Source organism: Balaenoptera musculus, chromosome 4 (genome assembly GCF_009873245.2).
Source record: "Balaenoptera musculus isolate JJ_BM4_2016_0621 chromosome 4, mBalMus1.pri.v3, whole genome shotgun sequence".
In the NCBI taxonomy this organism is placed as follows: Eukaryota; Metazoa; Chordata; class Mammalia; order Artiodactyla; family Balaenopteridae; genus Balaenoptera; species Balaenoptera musculus.
In genome coordinates, this window is record NC_045788.1 from 17,710,181 (window position 1) to 17,729,774 (window position 19,594).

At 34.3% G+C, this 19,594-nt stretch overlaps 1 protein-coding gene across 1 annotated transcript in view; it reads right to left on the reverse strand.

The window, feature by feature from the left end:
• Positions 1 to 19,594, reverse strand: part of STAG1 (stromal antigen 1) — a 425,667-nt gene that overhangs the window by 228,452 nt on the left and 177,621 nt on the right. The window contains 2 exon segments of the mRNA XM_036851044.1: positions 18,982 to 19,036; positions 19,038 to 19,079. Coding sequence (XP_036706939.1) covers positions 18,982 to 19,036; positions 19,038 to 19,079 — 97 coding nt within the window.

The following is a 19,594-nucleotide window of genomic DNA, read 5'->3' on the forward strand; positions in this document are numbered from 1 at the left end:
CCTTAAATAAATTTGAGAGAAAGTATGGAGTTTGAAATAAAAAGTAACTAAACATATCAAGAAGAAGAGCAATACACAAAATGACAAGCAAAATACACCACAGAAATAGACAGAAATATTAGAATTAAGACTTAAATATTAGAATTATTGAAAGCAGCTGTTTTGCCCCTTTCCTGTTTAACCATTTCTGTCCCCTCTAACCTTAAAAACCTAATTATAGGAATGAGATCACTAAGCAATTGAAACAAACTCCTGACTTATGCTCTCCTGAATGCACACCATGCCTTTTCTAACCTGTTCATTCTTTTCCCAGATAAAAAGTAGTAAGAATAAAGAATTAAGTAGTTAAAGAATGATTAGCTCTCTATCCCAAATAGCCCCCTAAGGAATACTGCAGGCAGATGATGCAGGCAAGATAACATCTGAAGAAAGAGTCAGCCAGCCCGCACTCAATGGAGAATGATACAGAACACAACCTCCTGCCTCAATGATTCCCTGAGATTCTTCTGCCTCCATTTATCCCTTTAAAAACTGTCATGGCTGAGCAGAATCTTTGGAGTTGGTCTCTGGAGACGAGTCCACCATCACCCCAGATTGCCAGCTTTTCGGATTAAAGCACCTTTCCTTTTTATTGACACCTGTCTCTCAAATTATTGGCTTATGAGCAGTGAGCAGTCAAACCTGGGTTCAGTTACATTATCAAATACAGATTATAAGTTAGAATTATACTTAAATATTAGAATTATCAGATACAAATTATAAAAGAAATAAATTTACTTGTTAAAAAAGGAAAATACAAGACTGAATATACATGGAGAACAATTCCATGAACTTCTTTTTCTTTAAAAAGAACGAAGTAGCTATAATTTCTAGAAATGGGCAACACAGTAACTAAAATAGATTGGCACAGATGAAAAAAGAGTAAACTGAAGTGGAAGATGGGAAAAATTACGCAGAAATCAGCACAGAAATTTTAAAATACAGAAATGTAAATAGAAAACAGTATGCAAAGTTCAAACAAAGTTACTAGGGGAGAAGTGAAATAAAATAAGAAGAAGCAATATTTAAAGAGATAACTGATGAAAATCACCAAACAAAAGAAACACATTCTGTACCTAGAACATAATATAGTTAAAACTGCAGAATACCAAAAACAAAAAGAAATCTTAAACTTTGGGAAAAACAAATATTGAAAAAGAGAAAAATGATTATTCCAAGTTCTCAAGAACAATACAAGCCAGAAGACAGTGAAAGTCTTCAATGTGCTGAAAGGAAATAATTGTTAATATTAAATTATATACCCATCAAAATATATTTTAAAAAATAAAGACAACTTAAACACATATCAGACAAAGTTCAACAGAGTCTACAAAATCTCCAACAGAACTTCAAAGGGATTTCTAAATGGTGCCCATCAGGCAGAATTGATCCCAGATACATATGAAATGAAGAAAAAATAAAAAAACAGATGAAGTGGCATGAACATGGGTAAAACTAAATAAATAATAATTTTATTAAAAAAAATAATTACAATGGGAAAACTAAGATTTAAATTACAACACAAGAAAGAAAGTAATTCTTTCTTATCAAAGAATTATGATATTCTAGGTGCTTCTACTGTCTGGGAAAAGGATAAAGGTGGTAATTACCTTTAGATTTGCATATGTTAAGTATTACTTCTATAATTTCTAGGGTAACCATTAAGTGAATGTGAAGAATATAAAAACTTTCCAATGTAGTAGAGGATAAAAAAGGAATTCTTTTAGAATGAAAGACCTAAAGACAACAAAGAAGAGAAAAATAAAGAAATAAACCAAATATCCAGTGATTATATTAAATGTAAAAAAGGATTAAGTGATACCATTAAAAAAAAAACAGTTTTTAGACTGAATAAAAACATACAATTCAGGTTTATGTTGTTTACAAAAGGTATCTAAGAGGTAAAGATACACAGAAACAATGAAATCAAAAAGGCAGAAAAGGTGGGACCAGAAAACCATAACAGGTGGTGGGCTTCATTAAAATTTAAATAAACAGACTTTTAGAAAAAAGCACTGCCAGAGATAAAGAAGAGCATTAAGTAAATATAAAATATTTGAGTTATAAGAATTATTTCAATATTAGTATGAGCCTAAAAACATAATGGGGATGGGTGAAGGAGAGGATCTGGAGGGGAGAGTGAGGGAGTGGGGAGGCCTTCAAGGACAAATATATAAATCTACAATCATGATATGGGATTTTAATATATCTCTCTCAGAGATTTCGAGAAAAGCAAACAGTAAGTATAAAATACTTTAACACTATTATTGAACAACCTTAACCTAATAGACACAACTGTACCTAGAAAATACATAATACACATTAATTTCAAGTACACATGGAATATTTGCAAAAACTGACCATAAAACTTTAAAACAACACTACACAAATAAGAAAGGACTGAAATCATACAGAACATTTTCTCTGGTCTCAAGTCAATTAAGCCAAGAAGTAAGCAATAACAAAAGTTAACCAGAAGATCTCATGTTTGAAAATTAAGAAATATGCTTTTAAGTAATCCATGAGTCAAAGAAAAGGAAAATTAAAATACATCTGGAATTAAACTAGTGAAAGGAAACATCACAAGAAGATATAAACATTAAAAATATAAGGGAATATTGCAAACAACTTTATTAAATAAATTTGAAAATTTAGATGAAATGGGCAATTTTCTAGAAAAATATAACTTGTCAAAATAATAAAACACCTGAAGAGTGCTAAATCAGTTAAAGAAATTGAATCAATAAAGTCTTCCAACAAAAAAATTTCAGGCACATATAGTTTCAATAGTGAATTCTATCAAATGTTTTGTAAACAATTCCAACTTCATTTAGTTTTCCAGAAAACAGAAAAAGAAGATATTTCATATAATTCACTTTTTGTAGTTAGCAAAGCCTTGATAACATAACCTGAAATGGAACGAATAAAAAGGGAAAATAGCAGGCCAATCTAATTGGTGAATACAAATGTAAAAGATTCTGAACAAGATATTAGCAAACTAAAGCTAGAAATAATTTTAAAAATATAATACACCATGACTGGAGACTAAACAATATGCTACTAAATAACCAAGAGATCACTAAAGAAATCAAAGAGGAAACCCAAAAATTACCTAAAAACAAATGACAATGAAAACATGACCACCCAAAACCTACGGGATGCAGCAAAAGCAGTTCTAAGAGGGAAGTTTATAGCAATAAAATCCTACCTCAAGAAACAAGAAAAATCACAAATAAACAACCTAACCTTACAAATAAAGCAATTAGAAAAAGAGGAACAAAAAAACCCTAAAGTTAGCAGAAGGAAAGAAATCATAAAGATCAGATCGGAAATAAATGAAAAAGAAACAAGGGAAACAATAGCAAAGATCAATAAAGCTAAAAGCTGGTTCTCTGACAAGATAAACAGAATTGATAAACCATTAGCCAGACTCATCAGGAAAAAAGGAAGACTCAAATCAACATAATTAGAAAAGAAAAAGGAGAAGTAACAACTGACACCACATAAATACAAAGGATCATGAGAGACTACTACAAGCAACTATATGCCAAAAAATGGACAACCTGGAAGAAATGGACAAATTCTTAGAAAAGTATAACATTTTCGAAGACTGAACCAGGAAGAAACAGAAAATATGAACATACCAATGACAAATAATGAAATTGAAACTGTGATTACAAATCTTCCAACAAACAAAACCCCAGGGCCAGATGACTTCACAGGCGAGTTCTATCAAATGTTTAGAGAAGAACTAACACCCATCCTTCTCAAACTCTTCCAAAATATAGCAGAGGGAGGAACACTCCAAAACTCATTCTACGAGGCCACCATCACCCTGATACCAAAACCAAAGATGTCACAAAAAAAGAAAATTACAGGTCAATATCATCGATGAACATAGATGTAAAAATCCTCAACAAAATACTAGCAAACAGAATCCAACAACACATTAAAAGGATCATACACCATGATCAAGTGGGGTTTATCCCAGGAATGCAAGGATTCTTCAATATACCCATATCAATCAATGTGATACACTATATTAACAAACTGAAGGATAAAAACCGTATGATCATCTCAATAGACGCAGAAAAAGCTTCTAACAAAATTCAACACCCATTTATGAGAAAAGCTCTCCAGAAAAGTGGGCACAGAGGAAGCCTACCTCAACATAATAAAAGCTATATATGACAAACCCACAGCCAAAATCATTCCCAATGGTGAAAAACTGAAAGCATTTCCTCTAAGATCAGGAACAAGACAAGGGTGCCCACTCTCAACCACTATTATTCAACATAGTTCTGGAAGTTTTAGCCATGGCGATCAGGGAAGAAAAAGAAATAAAAGGAATCCAAATTGGAAAACAAGTAAAACTGTCACTGTTTGCAGATGACATGATACTATACATAGGAAATCCTACAGATGCCACCAGAAAACTACTAGAGCTAATCAATGAATTTGTAAAGCAGCAGGATACAAAATTAATGCACAGAAATCTCTTGCATTCCTATACACTAACAACAAAAAATCAGAAGGAGAAATTAAGGAAACACTCCCATTTACCACTGCAACAAAAAGAATAAAATACCTAGGAATAAAACTGCCTAAGGAGGCAAAAGACCTGTATTCAGAAAACTGTAAGACACTGATAAAAGAAATCAAAAAGAATACAAACACATGGAGAGATACACCATATTCTTGGATTGGAAGAATCAACACTGTGAAAATGACTATACTACCCAAAGCAATCTACCAATTCAATGCAATCCCTATCAAATTGCCAATGGCATTTTTCACAGAACTAGAACAAAAAATTTTACAATTTGTATGGAAACACAAAAGACCTCCAAGAGCCAAAGCAATCTTGAGAAAGTAAAACAGAGTTAGAGGAATCATGCTCCTTGACTTCAGATTATATTACAAAGCTACAGTAATCAAGATCGCATGGTACTGGCACAAAAACAGAAATACAGATCAATGGAACAGGATAGAAAGCCCAGAGATAAACCCACGTACCTATGGTCACCTTATCTTTGACAAAGGAAGCAAGAATATATACAATGGAGGAAAGACAGTCCCTTCAATAAGCAGTGCTGAGAAAACTGGACAGCTACATGTAAAAGAATGAAATTAGAACACTACCTAACACCATACACAAAAATAAACTCAAAATGGATTAAAGACCTAAATGTAAGGCCAGACACTATAAAACGCTTAGAGGAAAACACAGGCAGAACACTCTATGACATAACTCACAGCCAAGATCCTGTTCGCCCCTCCTCCTAGAGTAATGGAAATAAAAACAAAAATAAACAAATGGGACCTAATGAAACTTAAAAGCTTTTGCACAGCAAAGGAAACCATAAGCAAGACGAAAAGACAACCCTCAGAATGGGAGAAAAAATTTTCAAACGAAGCAACTGACAAAGGATTAGTCTCCAAAATATACAAGCAGCTCATGGAAATCAATATAAAAAAAAAGCAAACAACCCAATCCAAAAATGGGCGGAAGACCTAAATAGCCATTTTGCCAAAGAAGACATACAGACTGCCAAAAAACACATGAAAAGATGCTCAACATCACTAATCATTAGAGAAATGCAAATCAAAACCACAATGAGGTATCACCTCACACCTTTCAGAATGGCCATCATCAAAAAATCTACAAACAATAAATGCTGGAGAGGGTGTGGAGAAAAGGGAACCCTTTTGCACTGTTGGTGGGAATGTAAACTGATACAGCCACTATGGAGAACAGTATGGAGGTTCCTTAAAAAACTAAAAATAGGGCTTCCCTGGTGGCGCAGTGGTTAGGAATCCGCCTGCCAATGCAGGAGACACGGGTTCGTGCCCCGGTCCGGGAAGATCCCACATGCCGCGCAGCGGCTAGGCCCCTGAGCCACAACTACTGAGCCTGCGCGTCTGGAGCCTGTGCTCCGCAACGGGAGAGGCCGCGACAGTGAGAGGCCCGCGCACCGCGATGAAGAGTGGCCCCCGCTTGCCACAACTGGAGAAAGCCCTCGCACAGAAACGAAGACCCAACACAGCCAAAAATAAACAATTAAAAAAAAAAAAAACTAAACTAAAAATAGAACTACAATATTACCCAGCAATCCTGCTACTGGGCAGATACCCTGAGAAAACCGTAATTCAAAAAGAGTTATGTACCCCAATGTTCACTGCAGCACTATTTACAATAGCCAGGTCATGGAAGCAACCTAAAAGTCCAACAATAGATGAATGGATAAAAAAGATGTGGCACATATATACAATGGAATATTACTCAGCCATAAAAATGAACGAAATTGAGTTATTTTGTAGTGAGGTGGATGGATCTAGAGTCTGTCACACAGAGTGAAGTAAGTCAGAAAGACAAAAACAAATACTGTATGCTAACGCATATGTATGGAATCTTAAAAAATTGTACTGATGAACCTAGTGACAGGGCAGGAATAAAGACACAGACGTAGAGAACGGACTTGAGGACACGAATGGGGAAGGGGAAGCTGGGATGAAGTGTGAGAGTAGCATTGACATATATACACTACCAAATGTAAAATAGATGGCTAGTGGGAAGCTGGTGCATAGCACAGGAAGATCAGCTCGATGCTTTGTGATGACCTAAAGGGGTGGGATAGGGAGGGTGGGAGGGAGGCTCCAGAGGGAGGGGATATGGGGATATATGTATACATATAGCTGATTCACTTTGTTGTACAACAGAAACTAACACAACATTGTAAAGCAATTTTACTCCAATAAAGATGTAAAAAAACATATACATAATACACCATGATCAAGTTAAATTCCTTTCAAGTATGCATATTAGATATAACATTAAAAGATCAGGGACTTCACTAGAGGCGCAGTGGATAAGACTCCATGCTCCCAATGCAGGGGGTCTGGGTTTGATCCCTGGTCAGGGAACTAGATCCCACATGCCTGCCACAACTAAGAGTTCGCATTCCACAACTAAGGATCCCACGTGCCACGACTAAGGAGCTGGTGAGCTGCAACTAAGGAGCCCGTCTGCCGCAACTAAGGATCCCACATGCTGCATCTAAGGAGCCGGTGAGCTGCAACTAAAGGAGCCCTGGAGCTGCAACTAAGGAGCCCACCTGCTGCAACTAAGGAGCCCGCGAGTCGCAAATAAGGAGCCTGCCTGCGCAACTAAGTCCTGGTGCAAATAAATAAATAAATAAATAAATAAAATTTTTTTAAAGGGTCAGTGGTAGCCAGGGATGAGGGGTAGAGAGTTGGGGAAGGGATAAATAGGAGGGACATAGGAGGGATGTTTAGGACAGTGAAACTATTGTTTAATACCATAGTAGTAGATAGATTCCCCATGCATTTGTCCAAACCTACAGAAATTTACAGTGCACCTGTAGACTAAGAAATTCTCCTGCAATATTAGTAAACAAAGATGTTATGGCCATCAAGCCATCAGGTGCTGCCGTGGCTCCCCACTGTGCACCCTGAGGGGAATCAAGATATTAAAAAAACAGGATACTGGCCTAAGACAGTAAGGTGCATATCAAAGGAATGATTTCAAGGAGCCTAGACTCTTGCATCTTCCCATAGATAAGAAAGTGCTAAATTCATTAACTTGAGATGTCTAGTTTTTCTTTAATTAACAGTAATATTTTGATGTGCTGACTACTTGGTTTTTGTTGCAAAAACTCGTATATACCCTGGTTCCTCCCTAACCTCTTAGAAGCAGTTCCTCAGAGCTATCTGAGAGGCTAATCTCCTGGGCTTAAGTCCTCAGCAAGTCCACAAAATAAAACATAATTCTCAACTTTTAGGTTGTGCATTTTTTTCAGTCGACAAACCCTAATGTAAACTATGAACTTTAGTTAATAATAATGTATCAATATTGGTTCATCAATTTTAACAAATGTACAAGATGTTAATAGGGGACACTGTGGGGAGGAAAGAAGGGTATGTGGGAACTCTGTAATTTTTGCTTTATTTTTTATAGGAGTTTGCGGTTTACAAAAAAAATTAAGTCTACTTAAGAAAAAAAAAGATACTATTTATAATGAATTTTTTAAATGCCTAAAGTCCAGAAATAAAAATTTTGGTAACACATATATTAACACCTTTTCACTCATACACAAAACTACCCTCTAAAATGTTGAATGAAAATAAAGCCCTAAATAAAGGGAGCAATATATACAGTGATCATGAACTGGAAGAGTGGATTTTATAAAGATGTAAATTCATCCCCCACTGATGTACAGCAATGGTTCTCAACTTCTGCCCTGCCCCCACCCAGATATGAACAATGAAGGTTGGGGTGGCTGGACAGTGCCCAACACGTACCTATATCCATTAGTAAGTAATTGTGATTATTTAAGAATAGAATGAAATTTTAATTTTTCTTCCAAAATTATGTTTATCATTTTGACTAATAGTAAGTTGTTAGGACGTAATTAAATTGTTTGGAACTAACTATTCTGAAAAGAAACTTTTAGGTGCTTTTTTTGGCCTATTGACACCATGAAAAAATTACTGAGACGGTAATCAGCCCATGAGATGCGAAATTCAGGAAACTCTTGATGTCACCGTTCCTGGGTGAGATCAATTCTCTAGCAATCCTAACCTCCTAGAAAGCCCTCATGCATTTGGAAATCCACTGTTAGGAACAAGCACTGCAACACAGAACCATTACTTGTTATAACCAACTAAGAAGGTATTTCTAACCCATAATAAACAAGCTTAAGAAACACATCCTTAATAACTAAAAAAATCACATTGTCACTGAAAACTATTTATCAATACCTCTGATATATATTTCTTAAATCTGTTATATACTGGTGCTAGAATGCAGTATATAACAGATTTAAGAAATAAGAATATATTTCTTAAATCTGTTATATACTGGTGCTAGAATATACTGGTGCTAGAATACACCCAAATATATATGCCTTTACCAGTGGTGTTTTAAACAATGATAATACTTTGAATATAGAGATAACATATCTTTATTTTGTTATACATAATATTAATATTATCATTGTGTTCTTAGTTTCCTCAGAATTTATTTCTATGAAAATTTATGAAGTTACATAGCTTTTAAAATGCATAACTGTAAGTGAACAGTGTTTGAATGAACTTCTCCTTTGCGATCTTTCCTACTTGATACTGAATATACCCTATTATCACACATTGATTTAGTCAGTAGTATATTTTAACTAAGGGTTCCAGCAGTAAAAAGAATTCGTTCCAGATGGTTTAAATAAAGAGGTTTTAATGAGGAGAACACAGATGTGTGAGAAAGGTTAAGGAAACAGCTAGGTCTGCTGATGCAACTTAAAATAGCTAACGTAGGAAACCAATACCACACCCTAGACTCAAGGATCGAGATGAGAAAATAGTAATAAGAGAGCAATATAGAAGAGGGGCTGCTGAAACTACTCACAACATGGTGTTCCAATTTGTCGTGTCATTTGAGGGATGTTCCTTCTAGTCAAAAAGTAGGAAAATAAGTTTTGTAACTTTTTCCTCCCTTACTTGTTTCTCATCCCACTTTAGCCAAAAATTTTAACATCTTTTTGTTCTTGATTCTTATGTAGTGTTAGAGGAAAATGGGCTGATATGAAAGAACACCAATGTAGATACTGGAAATTACTTTGCAACACAAGGAGTCCTTATAAAATGCAAACCTTATCTCAATAAATAATATAAAAAAATTTCCCCATGTGTCCTTCACCTTCTGAAATTCCCCTGTAATGTGCCACCATGCAAATGTTTCCAATATTGTTTGAACTGTAGTTTAATCCATCAATCATTTCTTTTATAACTTACAGATTTTGACTTACACTTAATTTTGAGTCACATTTTATTACCACTCCAAGGTAATAAAAAATTTATTCCATGTTTTCTTCTAGTGCTTTTATTATTTCTTTCTTTCTCGTATTTATTTGTTCTTTTTGTAAAAAAAAATTTAGTTTGTTTCTGCTATTTATTGTTGTTTTTATATTTAAACTCCTGATGCACTGGGAATTTATCTTGGCGCACATTATCAAGTAAGGTGTAGATCTGAAATAATTTCCAACATTTTCCACATTTGTTATCTTAAAAAGATCTTTTTTTTAAGATTTAATTTTATTTATTTTTGGCTGTGTTGGGTTTTCGTTGCTGTGCGCAGGCTTTCTCTAGTTGTGGCAAGAGGGGGCTGTTCTTCGTTGTGGAGCACGGGCTCTAGGCACACGGGCTTGAGTTATTGTGGCACGTGGGCTCAGTAGTTGTGGCTTGCGGGCTCTAGAGCACAGGCTCAGTAGTTGTGGTGCACGGGCTTAGTTGCTCCGCGGCACATGGGATCTTCCCGGACCAGGGCTCGAACCCATGTCCCCTGCATTGGCAGGCGGATTCTTAACGACTGCGCCACAGGGAAGCCCCTTAAAAAGATCTTTTATTCTATCCCTTCTAACTGCCTACTCTAATAAAAAACAAACATACTAACTCATCTATAGTATCTCCATCTCAATAACTTACCAAATTACTTTATTGTTTTGTAACACTTTTATTAAAGTATAGTAGTTTACAATATTATATTACTTTCAAGTGTACAACATTGTGATTTAATATTTTTATGGATTTAAAGTTATAAAATATTAGCTATACTCCCTGTGCTGTACAATATGCTGTTGCATCTTATCTATTTTATACATAGTAGTTTCCTCCTACCCCTATTTTGCCCCTCCCCCACCCCTCTTCCAACTAGTAAACTTGAGTTTGTTCTCTATGAGTCAGTTTGTTTTGTTATATTTATTCATTTATTTTTTAGAGTCCATATGTCAGTGATAACATAGAATAGTTTTCTGTCTCCATCTGAATGATTTCACTAGACAAAATAAATCCTGGTTCCATCCATGTTCTTGCAAATGGCAAAATTTCATTCTTTTTTATGACTCAGTAATATTCCACTGTGTATATATACCACATCTTCTTTATCCATTCCTCTATTATTGGACACTTAGGTTGCTTCCATATCTTGGCCATTGTAAATAATGCTGCTATGAACACTGGGGTATATATATCTTTTCAAAATAGTGTTTTCATTTTCTTTGGACATATACCTAGGAGTAGAATTGCTAAGTCATATGGTAGTTCTATTTTCATTTTTTTGAAGAACCTGCATACAGTTTTCCATAATGGCTACACCAAAGTACATTCCCACGGATGTGGGTCTTTTTAATGATAGCCATTCTGACAGGTGTTCAGTGATACCTCACTGTGCTTTTGGTTTGCATTTCCATGATGAGTAGTGATGCTGAGCATCTTTTCATGTGGCTGTTGGCCATCTGTAAGTCTTCTTTGCAAACATGCCTACTCAGGTCCTCTGTCCATTTTTAATTGGATTGTTTGTTTCTTTGATGTTGAGTTTTATGAGTTCTTTATGTATTTTGGATATTAACCCCTTGTCAAATATATTGTTTGCAAATATTTCTCCCATTCAGTAGGCATCCTTTTCATTTTGTTGACAGTTTCCTTTGCTGTGCAAAAGCTTTTAAATTTGATGTAGTCCCATTTGTTTATTTTTGCTTTTGTTTCCCTTGCCTGAAGAGAAACATCCAAAAAAATATTACTAAGACTGCTGTCAAAGAGAGGACTGTGACTTCTTCCAGAAGTTTTATGGTTTCAGGTCTTAACATATAAGTGTTCAATCCATTTTGAGTTTGTTTCTGTATATGGTGTGAGAAAGCAGTCCAGTTTGATTCTTTTTCATGTAGCTGTCCAGTTTTCCCAGCACTACTTTTTGAAGAGACTGTCTTTTTCCTATTATATATTCTTGCTTCCTTTTTGTACATTAATTGACCACATGTGGGTCGGTTTCTTTCTGGTTTCTATTCTGTTCCAGTGATCTATCTGTCTGTTTTTGTGCCAGTACCATACTGTTTTGATTACCATAGCTTTGTAGCATAGTCTGAAATCAGGGAGCAAGATTCCTCCAGCTTTAATCTTTTTAATCAAGATTGCTTTGGCCATTAAAGGTCTTCTGTGGTTCCATATACTTTTTAGAATTATTCTTGTTCTGTAAAAATCGTCATGGGTATTTTCATACGGATTCTATTAAATCTGTAGATAGCTTTGAGTATTACGGACATTTTAACAATATTTATTCTTTCAATCTATGAACATGGGGTATCTGTTTTTTTGTATCATCTTTAGTTTCCTTCAACAATGTTTTATGAGTATAGATTTTCCACCTCCTTGGTTAAGTTTATTCCTAGGTATTTTATTCTTTTCAATGAGATTTTAAATGGAATTGTTTTGTCTTCTCTGACAGTTCATTACTAGTGTTTAGAAAAGCATCAGATATCTGTATATTAATCTTGTATCCTGCAATGTTACTAAATTCATTTATTAGTTCTAACAATATTTTGGTGGAGACTTCAGGGTTTTCCATATATAGTATCATATCATCTGCAAATAGTGACAGTTTTATTTCTTCCCTTCAAATCTGGATTCCTTTATTTCTTTTTCTTCTCTGATTGCTGTGGCTAAGACTTCCAATACTATGTTAAATAGAAGGGGTGAGAGTGGGCATAACTTGTCTTATTTCTGATTTTAGAAGAAAAGCTTTCAGGTTTCCACTACTGAGTATGATGTTAGCTGTGAGTTTGTCATAAACAGACTTTATTACGTTGCCATGTTTCCTCTATACCCACTTTGATGAGAGTTTTTATCACGAATGAATGTTGAATTTTGTCAAATTGAAATGATTGTGTGATTTTTATTCTTCTTTTTGTGAATATGGCGTATCACACTGATTGATTTACGAATGTTGAACCATCCTTGGGTCCCTATATTAAACCCAACTTGATCATTGTGTACGGTCCTTTTTATATATTGCTGAATTTGGTTTACTAATATTTTCTTGAGGTTTTCTGCAGCTATATTCATCAGAGACATTGGTCTGTAATTTCTTTTTTTTTTTATTTGTAGTCTTTGTCTAGTTTTGGTATCTGTGTGATAGTGGCCTCGTAGAATGAATTTGGGAATGTTCCCTCCTCTTCAATTTTTTGGAAAAGTTTGAGAAGGATAGGTAGTAGCTATTCTTCATATGTTTGGTAGAATTCCCCTGTGAAGCCATCCAGTCCTGGACCACACTTGCCCTGTTCAGAAGTAAGGCCAGGTCAGAACCAGCTCTAGACCAGTATGTGGTTCAAACTTCTCATTCCCCAAGGAGGATCCCCGAGCTTCTGACATCCTCTCCTCACTAGGGTGCAAGTCCAGACCTGATCATTTCTCCTCCCTTCCTATCCAACTCCATGTGGATCTTTCTTTACAGTCTTGGTTATAGAAAAGCCTTTCTCCCAGCCTACACTTTGTTTCAACGACAGTAGGTACACATGTACTGTATTTCTGAGGTGTTTATGGGGGGAAGGGAGCTCAGCATCCTCATATTCTGCCATTTTGATCTCCCTCTTTCAGAATTATTATATTGCCTTTATTAGTTTTGCAAACAGTTTCTCTTGAAATTTCTAAACTTTCAATATTACTCCTAAATAGTAATCATACTTCATTTTATTATCCAAATGTGTCAGCTTATATTGCCAATATTAAATAGGAGTTGTGAGAGTGGACATCCCTGCCTTGTTTGACTTCAGTGAAAATGACTCTACTAGTTTCCCTTGAGCATGATGTTGGCTTTGGGGTTAAAAGGCTTTTTTTTTTCCTTCCATTTTCTACTTTCCAGACTTTACAGAAAAGTTGTAAGAAAAGTACAAGGGATTTCTGAATATCCATCACCAAATTCTCAGATGTAAACATTTTACATTTGTTTTATCCTTCTTTCACTCTTTACATATCCCTTTATTCATCAATACTCCTGTGTATATTTCCCCCCGAAAACAAAAATGTTATACAACTACAGTACAATGATCAGAACGATGAAATTAACAATTTAATATGTATGTTCTAACCCACAGAACTGATTTCGGATTTCAGTATTTGTCTCAATAATGTTCTTTTTACCAAAAAAAAATCTAAGATCGTGCACTGCATTCAGTTCCTTTAGTATCGAATCTGGAACAGTTCTCTGAGTCATTTCTTTGTATTTCATGATACTGACACTTCTAAAGAGTACAGGATAGTTATTGTGAAAAATATATCTCAATTTGAGCTCATCCAACGTTTCCTCATGAGTAGATTTAGACTCTAAACTTTTGGCAAGAATACTACAAAAGTGAGGTTGAGTTCTTCTTCTAGGTGCATAACACGAAGTACATGCTATTAACTGGTTCTATAACTGGCAGTGTTTGCTTTCATCATTTGTTTATGGTGATGTCTACCAAGTCTGTACAGGTAAAGTATCAATACCATTTTACCCATAATAAATATCTTGTAAGGAGACAATCTGAGGAGGTAAATACTGTGTTCTTCACTTTCCCCCACTAGTTTTACAGTGTGGGCACTGAGCTCAAAATTTACTTTAGTTTATACTTTTTACACTCGTCAGTGTGGTTATGTTATTTATGCTACGGCATGGCATGGTTCATCTGTTCTGATAGCATCCAGTTTTAGTATTTTCCCTCCATCTTTATTGATTTTTCTTTTTTTTTCTTTCTGAGTATGCGAAACATGAAGATAACTCCAAAGTCAAGACTATTCAAAAAGTATATTCCAGTAAGTGTCATCCCTTTACCCCAATTCCCTCTAAGCTTTCCACTTCATTTACATACACACACACACCCAATGGGCAGCCAATCATTCTATTTTATCTTTTTTTGTTTTTTTTTGGTCAAGTGACCAGAGACATGTGTATATTCTATTATTTCCCTTTCTTTCTTCTAAAAAAAAACTCGAATACTTTTAGACACTCTTTTGCACTTTGCACTTTAAAAATGTATCCTGAAAATCTCCCTGCATTAGTCCACAGAGATCTTCCTCATAATTTTTTGCAATGACAAAAAAATCCATTGTATAAGTTGTACCAAAGTTTATTCAATCACTGTCCTATATCTCAGCATTTAGGTTGTTTCCAATATTTTACAAGTACAAACAATATGGTATTGAGTAACCCTGTGAATTTGTTTTTATAAAACTGGAGGTATATCTTCATGGCAAAATTCCAGAAACAGGATGGCTAGGTCAAAAGATAAAAACATATGTAATTTTGGTAGATAATGTCAAATTTCTTTCCATGAGAATTGTATCAATTTGTATTCCAACAAACAATGTAATAGTGTCTCTTTCCTCACAGTCTAAAAAACAGAGTGTTGTTATGACTTTTAATTTTTATCAATCTGATAGGCAAAAATGGTATCTTGGTGTAGCTGTATTTTGTAGTTCTCTTCTTTCATATGTTTTAATATCTGCTTACTACAGTTTCACAGGTACTTGGGTCTATTTTAGATTTTTACTATACTGCACTGATGTGAGAGACAGTAAGTTTTCTCTCTTAAACATATTAAGAAAATATGCATCTACGTCTGTTTTATTAAAATGTTTTAAAATCCATTTTGTCAAATGTTTTTTCAGGATCTATGAAAACAGCTGAAAGGAAGTGGCAAGGAATAAGAACAGAGAATTCAAGAAAAAGAAATAGAAATGGCTCTCAAGCCACACTCGTAAGAGAAATACAAATTAAATCATCCAAATACAAAAATTAACCATGGATCAATGACCTACATATAAGATCTAAAATGATAAAACTATTAGAAGAAAACATAGAGATAAATCTTCAGGCTCTTAGAATTTGCAATGGATTCTTAGATTTGACACCACAAGCATGAACAAAAAAATTAAAAAACAGGTAAGTTGGACTTCATAAAAATTTAAAACTTTTGTTCATCAAAGAGTATCTTTAAGAAAGTGAAGAGAACAACCTACAGAGCGGGAAGCCAATAGTTGCAAGTTATAAACAGTTGCATGTTGTATATCTGATAAGGATTTAATATTCAGAATGTATAAAGAACTCTAATAACTCACAACAAAAATAAAAACCATCTAATTTTAAAATAAGCACAGGATCAAATACACATTTGTTCAAAAAAGATATACAAATTGCCAAAAGTACATGAAAAGATGCTCAAGATCACTGGTGGTTAAGAAAATGCAAATCAAAACCATAATAAGAAACCACTTCATAACCCCTAGGTCAGTAAAATTTAAAAATCGGAAAATAAAAGTGTTTTAGAGGATGTGGAGAAATAAGAATCTTCATACATTTCTGGAATTTAAAATGGTGCAGCTGCTGTGAAAACAGTCTGGCAGATCCTCAAAAAGTTAAAATAGAATTACCACATGATCCAGCAATTTCACTCCTAGGTATTTACACCAAAGATTTAAAAAATAAGTACTCAAGCAGATATCTGTCCATGAATGTTCACAGCAATATTCACAGCAACCAAAACGTGAAAACAACCCAATGTCCATCGACAGAGGAATGGATAAACAAATTGTAACATATACATAAAATGAAATAAACTATCAATACATGCTACTACTTGGATAAACCTCGAAGACATTATGCTAAATGAAAGACATCAGAAACAAAAGGTCACATATTGGACAACTCCTTTTACATAAAATGACTAAAACAGGCAAATCCATAGGAGTAGAAAGCAGATCAGTGATTGCCAAGGGTTGCAGGGAAGAAGGGAAAGAGGAATGATTACATAATGAATATTAGGTATTCTTCTGGGGTGATAAAAAGAAAAGTTTTGATACTAGAGAGAGGTGGTTGCACAACACTGTTAATGTGCTAAAAACTACTGAACTGCCCACTTTAAAATGGTTGTTAATTGTTTAAGTGATTTCACCTCAATTTTTAAAAATCATACTGACATATTTTAAATCATTCCTAAGAGCAATACAAAAATTGATAAAAACGCTTTGTTGAAAAGACCAAGAAGAAACAGACATTTTCATATATTACTGATAGGAGTAAAAATGGGTACAATTCCCGTATCAGGAAATTTGGCAATATCTAATATAATTACAAATATATTAACCTACAGACATTCTTCCACCAGGAGCAAATAAGGTACACACAAAATTACTCATTGTAACAGCAAAAGACTACAGATAATGCAATGGTCTGTTAACAGAAGACTAGTTAAATAAATTGTTGTACATACACACAAAGAAATGAATGCTATGATGCTGGAAAAGAAGGGAGGGGAGGGGAGGGGAGAAGGGAGGGAAGGAAGGAAACCAAGAAAGCTCTCTATACACCAGTATCTTTTGGGGGGGGGAGGGGCGGAAAGAGCATATATTTCCTATTTATATAGATAGACAGATGAATATACAACAAAGTAGTTAAGAGCAATTAACTCTGTGGACATAGATAGGAAGGCAAGAAGTGGTAAAGGCTCTTTCCTTTACATATCTTTTTTTTTTTTGGTTTTTTGAACCATGGGAATGAATTACAAAAGGAAAATTTTTTAAGACTACCGGTTGTTTTAAAATCAAAACTCAATCTAACAGGACCCTTCACAGTTTAGACAAGATAACATATGTAAAGCACATCACTCAGTGCTTGCCTTTCCCATTTTAAGACTGTAAAATTAACAAACTCACTTTCCTTCTAATAAACTAATCTCTTGCCAATCCTCACCTGTCTCTATGCTCTAGGATTCAGCCATAAACTCTCTTTATGTCCTGGAGTGTGCTGTATTTTCTTGTCTTCCGGAATTTTTACACAATCTGTAACTTTGGCCTTCTCCTCCTCCTTAATTTTCTCTTACTCAACCTCAGTCCCAGGGTAGAGTTTCTTCCTCTGAGATGCATTTTCTTACAAATATCCCCACATTCACACATACACAGAAACACACAGCCTAGGATGGATCAGAAGCTCCTCCTCGTTATCCCCACACTACCCTCTGGTTAGACATATAGACTTCAGATTGAGACAAGCCTGAATCTAAATCGTGAATTTGGCACTTACAAACTGTATGATGTCCAAAAACTAATCTAAGCCCTGTATTCTCAGTTTCCTGAACTACAGAATAAAATCACATCTGGCTGATAGAAGTGTCAAACCAATATTAAATGAGCTAATGTATGTAAAGCACACAGCTTGGCACATACTAGTCATTAAACTGTAACCAGTTTTATTATTATCACTTTCATGGCACTGAGCACTTTAGTAAACTATTGGTATATTTCCCTCTTTTTCTTGAGGATAAAGCCTTCTTTAAAATTAAACGTACTCAATACTGGGGCCAGAGACTTCTGATAATATCTGTATACTTTGGAACAGTGCTTAGTATAACTTAGGTACTCTGTAAATATTTGATAAAACTTCTTATGTCAATATGGTGAGCGATAACTTGGTCAGAAATAAGAAAGCCTTCAAGAAATCAATTTGATCAGTGATCTCAATAAAAGACAACCATTCTTTCTGTATTAATAAGTAAAGAACGGTGTTTACCAACTGATTTTCCCCATATAGTACAATTTAACCTGTTAATATTTATTCTAGAGAAGAAAAGTATCTATCAGTTATCTATTAATATGATAAAAATAAAACTTTACTTTTAACAAATTGTCTATGGATTCCAAATGACTGCAAACTTAAGAAAACTGATTTTCATACTTATGTTACCTTGAATTATTTAAGCTTCAAGCATTTCATCTATAACATGAGGATTCAAAATAATGAATTTTAGCAACTAGTACAGTTTACAATATGGAGCACAGATACAAATAATATCAGTAAATATTAATTATAAAATCTTATGACCTAAAAAGCCAATTCATAAATTCATTAATTTCAGATTTCCTTCAAAATATTAAAAAATTCAGAAGTCTGTTGAGTAAAACCAAACCAGAAAAAAATATATATACTTAAATAAAAATAATTTTATCAGAAAAAGATGAGCACATAATTCCAGGATGAATTATAAAATGACTAACACAAGGTAAAGTAAATTTGACACTGCTGGACTGACAGTCTTAATGTACATCATTTATTCCAACATTCTGTACCTCGACATCCTGAACACTGGATAAAAAAGTTGATTAAATCCAGAAGTGCGATGTCCCCTGTCCTGTTTATATGATTCAATCCAGGCATCGACCACAGACTGTGGGGGGAAAAAACCTAAAATTAAAATTAAAAAATTTATATTATAGCAAATAAATTTTCAAAAAGTCCTGTTTTCCATGTGTATCTATTTAACAAGAAAACTACTTACCTAAATTATCTCTCTGTAGCCAAATAAAAGTAGAGAGTCCCTCATGTTGAAAGGCGATTCAAAGGTAAATTACTAGGTTTCAGAAATTCGTGCAAAATAGAGCACAATATAAGTCTGACTTACCAGTCAATATGAAGTCCAATAATTATAAACAACTATAGATTACTAATATTCAAACCATATTGTGAAAATAACACAAAAAAGTAACTTCACTTATACATAGATATAAGCTTTTCTGAGTATCAGAAAACCCAGCAGAGCATTAAAAAGAATACACACCATATTAATAAAATGCATTTTTTCCCCAGGAATACAAGGATGACTCAATATTAGAACTCAAACAATTCAATTTATCAACAACGTAAAGAAAAATAAATGATTTTAACACTAGATCTCAAAAAGGT